At 37.2% G+C, this 14,604-nt stretch overlaps 1 protein-coding gene across 1 annotated transcript in view; it reads left to right on the top strand.

Moving 5' to 3' along the window:
- Positions 1 to 14,604, top strand: part of LOC140734920 (uncharacterized) — a 127,424-nt gene that overhangs the window by 28,666 nt on the left and 84,154 nt on the right. Inside the window, exon 8 of the mRNA XM_073059624.1 lies at positions 3,187 to 3,356. Within this exon, the coding sequence (XP_072915725.1) occupies positions 3,187 to 3,356 (170 nt within the window). The remainder of the gene's footprint in view (positions 1 to 3,186; positions 3,357 to 14,604) is intronic.

Raw genomic sequence — 14,604 nt, 5'->3', positions numbered from 1 at the left:
TGGAAACAGTTAGGTAGTTACAGGATTATGAAAATAGATGTGTAGGCAAGGCAGAACAACATTTATCTTGAAGAGTCCTTGGAGGTTCCAGTAACAATACTGCTCTTGTCTTTTTTGATAGTATTGAATTGAATTGACTTTATCTCTTACATCCTTCACATACATGAGGAGCAAAAATCTTTACATTACATCTCCATCTAAATGTGCAATCATAGTAATTTATAATAAATAGAACAGTCAATGTAAAATAGAGTACACTCAAATCAGCATGAGTTCATCAGTCTGATGGCCTGGTGGAAGAGGCTGTCCTGGAGCCTGCTGGTCCTGGCTTTTATGCTGCGGTACCACTTCCTGGATGCTAGCAGCTGGAATAGGTTGTTGTTGGGCTGGCTTGGGTCCCCAGTGATCCTACGGGTCCTTTTTACACACCTGTCTTTGTAAATGTCTTGAATAGTGGGAGGTTCACCTCTACAGATGCACTGGGCTGTCCGCACCACTCTCTGCAGAGTCCCGTGATTATGGGAAGTACAGTTCCCATACCAGGCAGTGACGTAGCCAATCAGGATGCTCTCAATTGTGCCTCTGTAGAACATTCTTAGGATTTGGGGGCCCATCCCAAACGTCCTCAAGAGGGCTCAGTTCTGTTGAATCCGGTTTGTTGAATCAATGGTGAGTTACTTTTCCAAAAAGATACTTTGATCTTCTTCCAGGGGGCCAACAGCAGTGCCTGTGAAATTAAGTTCCCATTCTAGGAAATAGCTGAACACTCATGAAGTCTGGCAGCCCTGCGTACATCTAAGCTTCGCATCGATCTGGGATTGTTTGGTCATGACCAGATTGTTGCAGATTATGTTAACATCTCACCATGTTGTATTGCTGGATATGTGTCTGCCACACCTAGATAACATCTTTGGACACCTGAGTCTCTAACATGGCAACATGTTTCTTTCCAAAGTGTTGCTTCCTCAGAATTTTTTTTTTTGGTTTATGCAGCTGAATACAAATATAATTTCAGACTACTTGTATCACAGGAATTTGGAGAAACAAGAAATTAACTTTTATTGAACATAACTTGTTTAACTGCGTATATCGTGCTAATGCTTTGCAAAATGTTCAACTAAGCTAAAAATGTTTTGCTGATAATTTTTCTTTGTACTCGGTGTCTGAGGCTTCTCGCTTAAGTATCCAACAATAATCAGCCAGCACTGATGGATTCCAGTTGCCCTGATACCATTTCTCCATGTTTGCAATGTCCTGGTGAAACCTTTCACCCTGCTCATTACTGACAGCTCCAAGATTCGCAGGGAAGAAGCCTAACTGGGTATACAGAAAATGAATCTTTAGTGACATGTTGCACTTCATGGTTTTGTATGCATGAAGCATATTGTCAACCAACTGCACATAGTTTCTTACTCTGTCGTTGCCAAGAAAATTTTCAACAACATCCTCTAATGCCTTTCATGTGATTTTCTCTGAATTGCCTGTCATTGGTGTCCTGTTCGATTCGTGGACCAACAAAGATACCTTCCTTAATCTTGGCATTGTTATTCTGACATGAATTATGAATTTAAGTAACAAATATAGGTGATTTCAAAAATGGTACATGATAGGGAAATTTCCTGGCGATTTTCGTGATCAACAGCTAAGATACATCCAAAAGTATTCAAGAAGCAAAGTCTTTGTTGTCCAGTGTAACTGCATCATTATTGATGTAATTATGGTACATCTCATCATACATAGCGGAATATTCAGTGTAGAGGTACATAGATTCACTGATGTGGATCTATAGTATCTTTCTCCACATCATCCCATCCTCCTGTTCCCATCATTTCCCTTTCTCTTGCAGCATGTGCCATAAACCTCACTTCATTCACATACTAAGAAGTATCATAAATTAATCACATAGTTTAACTGTTCGATACAAAATCTTTCGATACAATGCAGTTCTATTACCACATTTCCAGAGTCTGACTACAAGCTTTCAATAAGGGGCAAAAGTTTAGGGGTAACACGAGGGGTTACTTCTTTACTCAGAGAGTGGTAGCTGTGCGGAACGAGCTTCCAGTAGAAGTGGTAGAGGCAGGTTCGATTTTGTCATTTAAAAAAAAAAAAATGGATAGGTATATGGACAGGAAAGGAATGGAGGGTTATGGGCTGAGTGCAGGTAGGTGGCACTAGGTGAGAGTAAGCGTTCGGCATGGACTAGAAGGGCCGATATGACCTGTTTCCGTGCTGTAATTGTTATATGGTTATAAGCTCACTGTCTTAATGTTATCTTGAACGAGCCAAAACTTTAGACCTGTTCATTGCTGGGAAACCAATACTTTGTTTTAGCTTTCAAAGCACCCAACTTTGACTCGGTCTCTATCATCCCTGTGGGCTGGTCACAGACAACCTTTATACCCACTTCACGCTGAGCTAAGGTTTTTAAGCACTGCCAAGATAGAACATTTTTATTTGTTGGACATTGTCTGACTTCACATCATTTTATTCCTCTGCTGTTGAAACCTTAGATGTTTATTTTGTTTTTTCAAACCTGGAGTTGTTGACCGTCTCAGCTCGGGGTTCATGAACTCCTTTCCATATACATTCTAAATTATTTAAAATTTTGTAGTGTGCATTTTACCCACACCAGGTCATAGTCATGAGTCATTCTTACTGCACTCCCCAGCTCCTTTATTGAGCCAAGTTCTGATTCATTGTTGTCTACGACTTTAGCCCCACTATAGACCTACATCACTATCTCCACTGAGCTGCTTTGCATTCCCTATTCAGAGATAGACATCTTAACCCTCATCCACTCTCTCCAAAAGCTCTTCATCTTCTGACATCTTTCCAATCCGCAAAAGATTTTTTCCAAAGCCAAATAAACTATGCATGCCCTTGTCCATTTCTCTGAAAGTCTCTGTTATTTGCTTTCTTTCGGTGGCCTGAAGTACATTAAAGGAAATACATGAAGTCCACATTACTGTTGTATCCAAAAGAATCACATTTCCCTGACCTCTTGAATTCTTTACAGTACCAGCTTAATTCCAGAGTATAAAATATGTAGGCTGGTGGTAAACTGATAAAGAAACTTATTTCTGAAGAAACTGATGACAGAAGAGTAAGTTCTGTAAATTTTTCTGTAAATACTCTTCTGTAAAGAGTAAATTTTTGTTGATACTTGTTCATTTTACCTTCAAGAAATATGTCTGTGAATGAGCTGTGCCTGTCGTTGGTGATTGCTTTCACTGATTCCAATGGCTTCTACCTTGCACAAGAGAAGGAGACCTTCCCAGAAAGTAGAAAACTGGTTCTTCAGAATAAAAAGACCAAAAAATTTATTGAAGATTTCTCAGGCTGTCAATCTAATGGTAAGAAATACTCACAACTCAACATTTGCCTGCTGACAGACAAATGAAACTTGCTCACTGAAGGAGCTGCAGGGTAATTTGGAATATGAAATTAATGATTATCCTTACTTTAGACAAGAGCTCTTTATTGTGTTTTAATGGTATACAAGCCTGAAATGTATTTTCCACATTTTTTCTATAGTTTCTAATCAGACAGATGGAAAAGGGCTCCAGATGTAAGCAGCAAAGGAACAGATTATCTGTGTTTGTTGTAATGTATTTCTTTTCCTGATATGGTTTACACTTGTATATCCCCAGGTGCCCCTGAACTGAAAAGGTAGTTAAGAACTGAAGAAGAGATACAGTATAAACAGAACCAGAATCAGGATTAATATCACCAACATACATTGTGAAATTTGTTGTCCTTATATAAAACAATTAAATAAGTAGTTCAAAAACAGGAGTAAAAAAAGTAGTAAGGTAGTCATGCGTTCAATGCTCATTCAGACATTGGATGGCAGAGGGGAAGAATCACTGAGTGTGTGCCTTCAGGCTTCTGTACCTCCTTCCTGATGGTGACAATGCGAAGAAGGCTCGTCCCTGGGCGGTGGGGGTCCTTAACAATGGACGCTGCCTCTTTGAGGCACCGCTCCTTGGAGATGTCTTAGATACTACAGAGGCTCGTGCCCGTGATGGACCTGACTAATTTTACAACTCTCCGCAGCTCACTTCGACCATGCGCAGTAGCAACCCCCCCCCCCCCCCGCCCCCCATACCAGATGGTGATGCAGCCAGTCAGAATGTTCTCCCTGGTACATCTGTAGGAATTTTCCAGTTTTAGTGGACATACCAAATCTCTTCAATCTCCTAATGAAGTATAGCTGCTACCTTCCTTCTTCTCAGCTGCATTGATATGTTGGGACCAGGTTAGGTCCTCAGAGCTATTAACACCCAGGAACTTGAAACTGCTCACTCTCTCCACTTCTGATCCCTCTATGAGGACTGATGTGTGTTCCCTCATCTTACTTTTTCTGAAATCCACCATCAGTTCTTTGGTCTTACTGATGTTGAGTGCAAGTTTGTTGTTGTGACACCACTCAACTAGCAGGTATATCATGCCCTCTCATCTCCACCTGACATTCTGCCAAGAATGGTTGTATCATCAGCAAATTTATAGATGGTGTTTGAGCCGTGCCTAGCAGCACAGTCACAGGTGTAGAGAGAGTAGAGCAGTGGGTTAAGCACACATCCCTGAGGTGCGCTAGTATTGATCGTCAGATATGTTATTTCTGATCTGCACAGATTGTGGTCTTCTGGTCATAAAGTCCAGCAGCAGAGGGAGGTACAGACGCCCAGGTTCTGGAGCTTTCCGACTGGGTCTGTAGGAATGATTGTGTTAAATGGCTACTCATATTCTGTCACGCAATAAGATCATTACTGATCTTTTACCTCAGCACTGTTTTGACTAACTAAGTCATGTTTGTTGATTTCCTTAATATCCCATATTCTATCAATCAATGAATAATATACTCAGCAAATAAGAATGCGTAAGATTCACTCACTTCTAGGCAAAGATATTTCTTCCGATCTTGGCACATAATGGATAACCCTTCTTTGTGAAACAGGGGAAACATCTTCACTGCCAAGCCTCATAAAAATCTTCTATATTTCAGTGAGATCACCTCTTATTCTTCTGAACTTTACAGAGCATATAGTCTCAGTCTGCTACACCTGATATCTTGTTTGTTATCCTCCATCCTAGGAATCAACATGTTAGATATTTGTGCACTCATCTACTACTGAAAGTTTTTGCAAATAAAGCAAAGTGAGGCATCTTATGTTTAATGAAACTGTAATACATCTTATTGAACTCGAAAACTAACCACAAAAACGGGCTAAAAATCCTGTCATAACAACATCATCACATCCAACTAGCCTCTTACAGTGAAACCCCGACTCACTGTCACTGTAGGTCTGTATCTTGCTGCTGTTAGTGGCCTCCAGCGAGGTTTCAGTGCTCTTTGCCTTCTCATCTATAGACGATGCTGGCAGCACACTCACTTGAGCGCCATGTCACACAGGAAGAGTCACCCTGAAAGGGAGTCCGTAATGAGCAGTAGACAACTCTGGCAGCTGGAACCCACGGAGTTCACAGACCTCTGATGTCCCGATGCTCTGGCACTGTTGAAGCTGCAAGGCAGTCAGCACTTTCTAGCATTCATACCAAAGCACGCTTTGTAAAAGCACAGGCCCGGCTTCATCTGTTTTGCAGCCATGGGCATCCTTGTGGTGAAGTCTTGCTGACTGGCCTAATTGAGGTTGAGAAAGGAGGAGGAATGATGCATCGCTGCCCGACTGAGTGTAGACTATCAGCTATTTTAGCAAGCTCCCTATAGTCCATCATGGGTGCATTAGCGAGGGCTATGTGAACTTGATCAGACATTTGCTGCATGAAGAGTTCTTTAAAAATAAAACAAGGATGGTGATTTCTGGGAAGAGACAGCATGTGGTCCATTAGCTCTGAAGGCTTATCATTGCTGATGTCGGGCAAGGACAGCAACTGTCTGACGTGTTCAGACTCTGATAGTCCAGAAATTTGTAAAAGGTGAGTTTTCAGCAATGGGTATTTATTGTGTTCAAGCAGACTCACCACTTTTGCAGCCATGGAATTGCTGAGTGGAATTTGGTGGAGATTTCTGACAGAGCGAATTGAGCCTCAGCTTGTACAAACCAAGCGATGGTATTTTGCTCCCAAAACTCCAGCAGTTTCAAAGTATCTGCGTTGGCCGACATATTCAATAACTCTGGAATCCTCCTAGAGCATCAGGGTCACCAATGTAAGTTTTCACAAATAAAACTAAATTAAGCAGTTTATGTTTAATTAAACTCATAACACATTTTATTGAACTTCGAAGCCTAAACACAAAAATGCACTAATAATCTTTAGATAAAAATGTCATCATGTCAGACCAGCCTCTGGTCAAACCCCAACTCAATGCCAGTAGCTGTGAATCATGTACATTTCTCCCAATTATATTACCCTATGCTGTAAGTATACACTTCCTTAGGTAGAAAGACCGAACTTGTACACAAAATTCCAGATCCCTACATAATTGGAGAAAGTCATCTCTATTCTTGTTCTCAAATCTTCTTGTCTTCAAAGCATGGTTTCCCTCAGGGAAAATCTTATCTGTTGAAATTCTTTGAGGAAATAGCAAGTAGGATAGACAAAGGAGAATCGGAAAACATTGTGTTCTTGGACTTTCAGAAGGCCTTTGACAAGGTGCCACACATGGCTGCTTAGCAAGTTAAGCGAACATAGGAAAGATACTAGCATGGATAAAACATTGACTGATTGGTAGGAGGCAAAGATTGGGTATAAAGGGAGCCCTTTCTGGTTGGCTGCCAGTGACTAGTGATGGTCTATGTTGAGACTGCTTCTCTTTATGTTGCATGTCAATGATTTGGATGTTGGAATTGGTGACTTTGTGGCCAAGTTTGAGGATGATACAAAGACAGGTGGAAAGGCCAGAAATGTTGCGGAAGCAGGAATGCCGTAGACGGACTTCAACAAATTAGGAGAATGGGCAAAGAAGCAGTGGATGGAATACAGTGTCTGTAACGAGAGTGGTTAGGACCCAAAAGGTGGAGTATCTGAGACTAGGATCGAGACATGGTATGAGTCTTAAACTAGAACTGAGTATGAAACAAGGTGCTAGGCGATAATGCAAGTGAGTTTACAATTGAGCACGGTGTCTCCGTTCAGGTGCTCTTTAAATACTGAATTCTTGACACCAAAACATTATTGCCAATTAGTGGGACTGTCCTCAACCCTTAAATGGATAAGGCCAGCTATCCTTACTCCAGAAAGTTAGAGCATCTAAAACCCAGAAGCTGATGCAGTTGGGTGCATCTTGTAATAGTGTCGGGAAGTTTGATACTGTAACAGTGTCAGGGTCATGCAGTTTGGTAGAAGGAATAAAAGTGTAAACTATTTCCTAAATGGGGAGAAAATTCAAAACTCTGAGATGCAAAAGGGACTTGGCAGTCCTTGTCCAAAGTTCCCTAAAGGTTAACTTGTAGTTTGAGTTGGTGGTGAGGAAGGGATATGCAACCTTGGCATTCATTTTGAGGAATTAGAATATAAAAGCAAAGATGTAATGCTAAGGCTTTTTAAGACACTGGTAAGGCCTCTTTTGAAGTACTGTGAGCAGTTTTGGGCCCCTTACTTAAGAAAGGATGTGCTGTCAGTGAGGCAATTCTAAGGAAGTTCACGAAAATGATTCTGGAAATGAAAGGCTTATCATAGGAGGAGCTTTTGATGGTTCTGGGCCTGTACTCACTGGAATTCAGAAGAATGCGAGGGATCTCATTGAAATCTAGCGAATGTTGAAAAGTCTTGATAGAGTCGATATGGAGAGGTTGTTTTCTGTCATGGGGAGTCCAGAACCAGAGAGCACCACCTCAGAAAAGGGGGATATCCATTTAGAAGGGAGTTGAGGATAAACTTCTTTAAGCAGAGAGTGGTGGATCTGTGGAATTCATTGTCACAGGCAGCTGTGGAGGCCAAGTCATTGGGGGTATTTAAGGCGGATATCACCTAATTGTTTCATTCCCACGATCACATAGAGTAACATTTATTTTAAATTCCTGAGTTATTTGTTTATTTGAATTTAAATAAGCCAGCTACTACAGTGGCATTTAACGATGACTTTGGATCTATAGTCCAGAATTTCTGCTGTTATTCTTGTAACTTAATCCATTAATTTAATAAGTTAACCAGTGATATTTCAAAGAGAAGCACGTCGTGTAGATGTAGTGCAGTGGCTTGTAGGATACTCCTGAGGAAAATAACTTCTGACACTGTCATTTATACTGCCATTTTCTTCATCTTAAACTTCAAAAATCAAATATTTATATCTTTTCCCTCTCTTTGTATGCTCTATCAATGGGTGAATCTAAGGCACGATTCCATGTCTGGGGTGTAGAATAAGAAAGGTTATCTTTATGTTGCTTCCTCTGAGAGTTGCATCCTATCTTTCTCTCCCATATTGTTTTTTTAAATATATTTTTTATTAAATTTTTAAGAGAATTTTTACATACAATGAATAGAATAATAGAGTAATGAAAATTAATATTAGCCCTCCCCTCCCCTTAACCCTTCCCCCCTTAACATTCCTGTCTAAAAAAAAGAAAAAAGAAGAAAAAAAGAAAGAAAGAAAGAAGAATTACCTGGATATCGGAGGATCCCCACATGCTCCATGGAGTTCAAAATAACTTTAGTATATATCTTTTTTTTCCCCAAATAACTAATAATTTTATCTTCAAAGGACCTACATATTTAATCCTATCTTTTGTAGATAGGGATGCCAAATTTTCAAAAATATATCATATTCATTTCTTAAATTATAAGTCATTTTTTCAAGTGGAATGCAGCTATATATTTCATTATTCCAATGGTCCATAGAAGTATGAATCTGATTTCCAAGTAACTGCAATAGCTTTTTTGGCTACTGCCAATTAATTTTTATAAATTTTTTCTGATATTTATTCAATTTAGGTTTCGGTATTATCCCTTCAATATCGTCTAATAAAAATAATATTGGGCTATGTGGAAGTTGTATTCCAATCATTTGTTCCAGTAAAAGTCTTAGATTTATCCAAAAAGGTTGAATTTTAAAACAAGACCAAGTAGAGTGTAAAAAAGTACCGATTTCTTGATTACATCGGAAACTTTGGTCAGATAAATTTGGGTTTAATCTATTTCTTTTTTGTGGTGTAATATATAATTGATGTAAAAAATTGTATTGTACTAATCTAAGTCGGACATTTATTGTATTTGTCATACTATCAAGACATAGTCTTGACCAATTTTTTTCATCAATTTTAATATTCAAATCAGTTTCCCATTTTTGTCTTGACTTATGAATTCCTGGTTTAATTGTCTGTTTTTGAATCAAATTATACATACAAGATGTAAATTTTTTAATTTTTCCTTTTTGAATTAAAGTTTCTATTTCATTAGGTTTTGGCATTAACATTGTTTGACCTTGTTAAGACCTCACGTCTTAATAAGCTGATAAGGAAGGCGGGCTCTGTCGTGGGCAAAGTACTGGAGAGTTTAACATCGGTAGCTGAGCGAAGGGCGCTGAGTAGGCTACGGTCAATTATGGAAAACCCTGAACATCCTCTATATAGCACCATCCAGAGACAGAGAAGCAGTTTCAGCGACAGGTTACTGTCGATGCAATGCTCCTCAGACAGGATGAAGAGGTCAATACTCCCCAATGCCATTAGGCTTTACAATTCAACTGCCAGGACTTAAGAACTTTTTTTTAAAGCTATTATTAATGCTTTTTGAGTTAGTGATTTAGATGCATATCATATTATTACTGAGTTAAGTATTGTATGTAATGAGTTTTTGCTACAACAAGTGTATGGGACATTGGAAAAAATGTTGAATTTCCCCATGGGGATGAATAAAGTATCTATCTATCTATCTATCTATCTATCTATCTATCTAGTTTATCTCTTAAATAGGCCTTTAATTGAAAATAACAGAAAAGAGTGTTATTTGGTATTTTATATTTATTCTTTAATTGATCAAACAACATCAATATACCTCCTTCAAAACAGTCACCTATATATCTGATCCCTTTTTGAAACCAGTTATATAAAAGTTGATTATCCATTGTAAAAGGAATAAGTCTATTTTGAATTAGGGTTCTCTTTGCTAATAAAGATTTCTTTATCTCATCATCCACATTTACCTTATTCCATAAATCGATCAAATGTTTTAATATAAGAGATTCTTTCTTTTCCCGTATCCATTTGGATTCCCATTTATATGTAAAATCTTCTGGTATATTTTCTCCTATCTTATCTAACTCTATTCTAATCCATGCCGGTTTTTCTTCATAAAAAAAAAATGCAATAAATCTAAGTTGATTTGCTTTATAATAATTCTTAAAATTTGGGAGTTGTAACCCTCCTAGGTCAAATTTACATGTCAATTTTTCCAGCGATATTCTTGACATCTTACCTTTCCAAAGAAACTTCCTCACACATTTATTCAACTCTTGAAAAAACTTCTGGGGCAGTTGTATTGGTAATGTTTGGAATAAATATTGTAATCTGGGAAATATATTTATTTTTACAGCATTAACTCTACCTACTAATGTTATTGGTAACATCATCCATTTATCAAGATCTTCTTGTATTTTTTTCAATAATGGCAAATAATTTAATTTATATAAATTCTTTATATCATTATCAACTCTTATACCTAAATATTTTATACCATTTATCGGCCATCTAAATTGAGTTACTAATCGACATTGACTATAGTCTCCTTTAGTAAGGGGTAAAATTTCACTTTTATCCCAGTTTACTTTATACCCTGATATTTTCCCATATTCTTCCAATCTGAAAGATAATTTATGCAATGAATGCAATGGGTTTGTTAAATAAATCAGAAGATCATCAGCAAATAAATTAATCTTATATTCCTCTTGGTTAACTCTGAAGCCCACAATATCTGGATCAGTTCTAATTAATTCAGCTAATGGTTCTATCGCCAATACAAATAGGGCAGGCTTGTGTAATTTGTGTTACCGATACGTATGTATATTTAAAAGTAGCGGTGCGGCCTAAAACCCTAATGGACAGCCTTGTCTCGTTGACCTTGTTAACTGGAATGATGTTGAAATTTGACCATTTGTCACTACTTTAGCTTTGGGATTAGTATTTAAGGTTTTAATCCATTTTATAAAAGATTTTCCTAACCCATATTTTTCCAATACCTTAAATAAAAAGTCCCATTCCAATCTATCAAATGCTTTTTCTGCATCCAAAGCAACTGTCACACTCATTTCCTCCTTCTTTTGTGCCAGATGAATTATGCTAAGTAACCGAGTTACATTATCCGCCGATTGTCTATTTTTAATAAAGCCTGTTTGATCCATATGTATTAATTTTGGTAAATATTTAGATAATCTATTAGATGAAATTTTTGCTATTATTTTATAATCCATATTCAACAAAGAAATAGGCCTATATGATGTTGGTTTTAAAGGGTCTCTATCTTTTTTTGGCAATACTATTAGGATCGCTGTCGAAAAAGATTGTGGAAGTTTATGTGTCCTTTCCGCTTGATATATTAACTCCATAAAGGGAGGGATTAATAAATTTTTAATTTTTTTATAAAATTCAGGCGGAAAACCATCTTCTCCTGGAGATCTATTACTCTGAAGTGATCCTAAAGCTTTTCCAACCTCTTTCAATGTAAAGGGCATATCTATTCCTTTCTGTTCTTCCAAATTCAATTTTGGAAGAGTTATTTGTGATAAAAAAAATTCTATCTCAGCAACCTCATTTTGTGATTCTGATTGATATAATTCGGAGTAAAATTTTTTAGAAGTTTCAATAATTTCAAAAGGTTTATAAGTAATTTTATTTGCACTTGTTCTAATTGCATTAATTGTTTTGGAAGCCTGCTCTGTTTTCAACTGCCAAGCAAGAATCTTGTGTGATCTTTCACCTACCGTAGATTCCGGACTACAGAGCGCACCTGATTAAAAGCCGCTGGCTCTAATTTTAGAAATAAAATCAATTTTTAATTGTAAAGGCCGCACCGGATTTTAGGCCGCACCGCTACTTTTAAATATACATACGTATCGGTAACACAAATTACGTTGCATATACTTTTTTACTGAACAGCACGAACAACATTCCAATATCTCCTAGCGACTGGTAAAAATATATATACTGCAGCCTACCAGGAAAAGTTATTGATCGACTTTAACTTAAAAGCAGCGTTTTCGCTCGGGTCTGACGCGCTTGCGTAACGCGATCGGGTCTAATCGGGTCTGACGCGCTCGGGTCTTGCTTTTCTTCGAGTATTTTCCATGTTGATGAGGGTGAGTACAAATGACTGATTTACAATAATTTAATTGTGAAAGTGCGCTTGATTTTTCGTACAATTTCATTGGACCTCTGTGAACTACTCATCAATTTTATTGGTCTACTGTTACGAGGCAAAATGTTTACGAGGCGGCATGAAAAAAAACCATGTATTAGCCCCTCTGGATTATAGGCCGCAGAGTTCAAAGCTGTTCAAAATGTGGGAAAAAAGTAGCGGCTTATAATCCGGAATCTACGGTAATTCGTAATATCTCTGTTTAGTTTTCATAATTACTTTTTCTGTTCGATATGTCTGGAGTGTATTATATTGTAGCTTCTTATTAACAAGTTGTCTTTGTTTTTCTTCTGTCATATATCTTTGGAATTCTTTTTCTAATTTTGTAATCTCTTTTTCTAATTGATCTATTTCTACCATATATTCCTTCTTAATTTTAGAAGTATAACTTATTATCTGACCCCTCAAATATGCTGCCATTGCTTCCCATAATATAAATATATCATCAACTGAATATGAGTTTGTATCCAAAAAAAATTGGATCTGTTTTTTCATAAAATCACAAAAATCTTGACGTTTTAATAAAATTGAATTAAATCTCCATCTATAAATCAATTCCTCCTTATCCATCATTATCATTGTCATTATCAAAGGGGAATGATGTGACAGTATTCTTGCCTTATATTCTACCCTTTCCACTCTATCCTGAATATTCATTGATAATAGGGAAAAATCAATCCTTGACTAAGTTTTATGTCTATTTGAATAAAATGAATAATCTCTTTCTCTTGTATTAATTCTTCTCCATATATCAATCAAATTTAAGTCTTTCATCAATGATAAAGTTAGCTTTATTACTTTTGATTTTGTAATAGCCTTAGTTGACCTATCTAGAACTGGGTCTAAACAAAAGTTAAAATCTCCACCTATTAATATTTTATCATGTGCATCGGCCAATTTCAAAAAAACTTCTTGTATGAATTTTGCATCATTTTCATTTGGTGCATAAATGTTCATAAGAGTCCATAACTCTGAAAAGATTTGACAATGTATAATCACATATCTCTCCACAGAATCAATTAGTACATTTTGTATTTTAATTGGTAAGGTTTTATTAACCAAAATTGCAACTCCCCTTGACTTTGAATTAAATGAAGCTGCAATAACACTTCCAACCCAATCTCTCTTTAATTTCTAATGTTCTGTCTCTGTTAAATGTGTTTCCTGAAAAAAAGCTATATCTCCTTTCATTTTCTTAATATATGTTAAAACTCTTTTTCTTTTCACAGGTCCATTAAGTCCATTAACATTAAATCTTAAAAAATTGAGTAAATTAGTCATTCATAATACCTTGGGGAATCTCTTTAAAATTCTCCATGTTGCTATGCGTCTCGCCCCCCCCAATCATCCAGGCAAAAAAAGAAAAATAGAAGAAAGATAGATAGTAAAGAAAAAAATAACAAAATACACCCTCCCCCACTAATGTTGTGAATGAATAGAAACACAACATTACCCCCCTCCGTTTTTACGGGTCATGGCAATCGCCATGATTACACACGTGAATCCCGCAGCAATCGATCAGAAGCTCCTCCAGCTCCCCCGTAACAAAAAAAAGATATATATGAGTGAAGAAGATCCCATATTGTTGAAGAACATCTTTATCAAAATTTCACCAGCTGAAGTACCTAGTGTTCTTATTCCATGTACAAAGCTAGCAAGCATCCTGAGAGTGAATAGTGTGTGCCTCTCTAGTGATATTATTGCCACTCATACAAGTCTTTGCCTCCTCATTCACACCTCTCTGCCCAGCGTATGTTTGGAGCTCTAATTAAGTAGTGAGTTCAAATCCAGTTTTTATGGGGCCACATGAAATCCGTCTGAGGATGCTGAGAGAAGTAGAAGAGGAGATAGCTGTGGTCCTGATAGACATATTTGCAGGTGAGTATCGGAAGATTCAAGGGTAGATAATGTTGTACTTTTATTTAAGAAGGTCAGCCAGGATACACCAGTTAACTACAAGCTGGAGAGTTTTATGTTAGGGGTAGGGAAATCATTAGAGAAAATTCTCAGGGACAGAATTTATGGGCATTCTTTGATTAGGGATAGTCAGCAAGGCAGTATGTGGTGGAAATCCAGCTTCATAATCTGCTTGAGCTTTTTGAGTAGGTAATTCTGCAGATTAATAGATAGATAGATAGATAGATAGATAGATAGATACTTTATTCATCCCCATGGGGAAATTTGTCCCATACACTTGTTGTAGCAAAAACTCATTACATACAATACTTAACTCAGTAATAATATGATATGCATCTAAATCACTAACTCAAAAAGCATTAATAATAGCTTTAA

Source organism: Hemitrygon akajei, chromosome 10 (genome assembly GCF_048418815.1).
Source record: "Hemitrygon akajei chromosome 10, sHemAka1.3, whole genome shotgun sequence".
Lineage (NCBI taxonomy): Eukaryota > Metazoa > Chordata > Chondrichthyes > Myliobatiformes > Dasyatidae > Hemitrygon > Hemitrygon akajei.
Note: the sequence above shows the minus strand (reverse complement) of the source record. Positions and strands in the feature narration are given on the sequence as shown.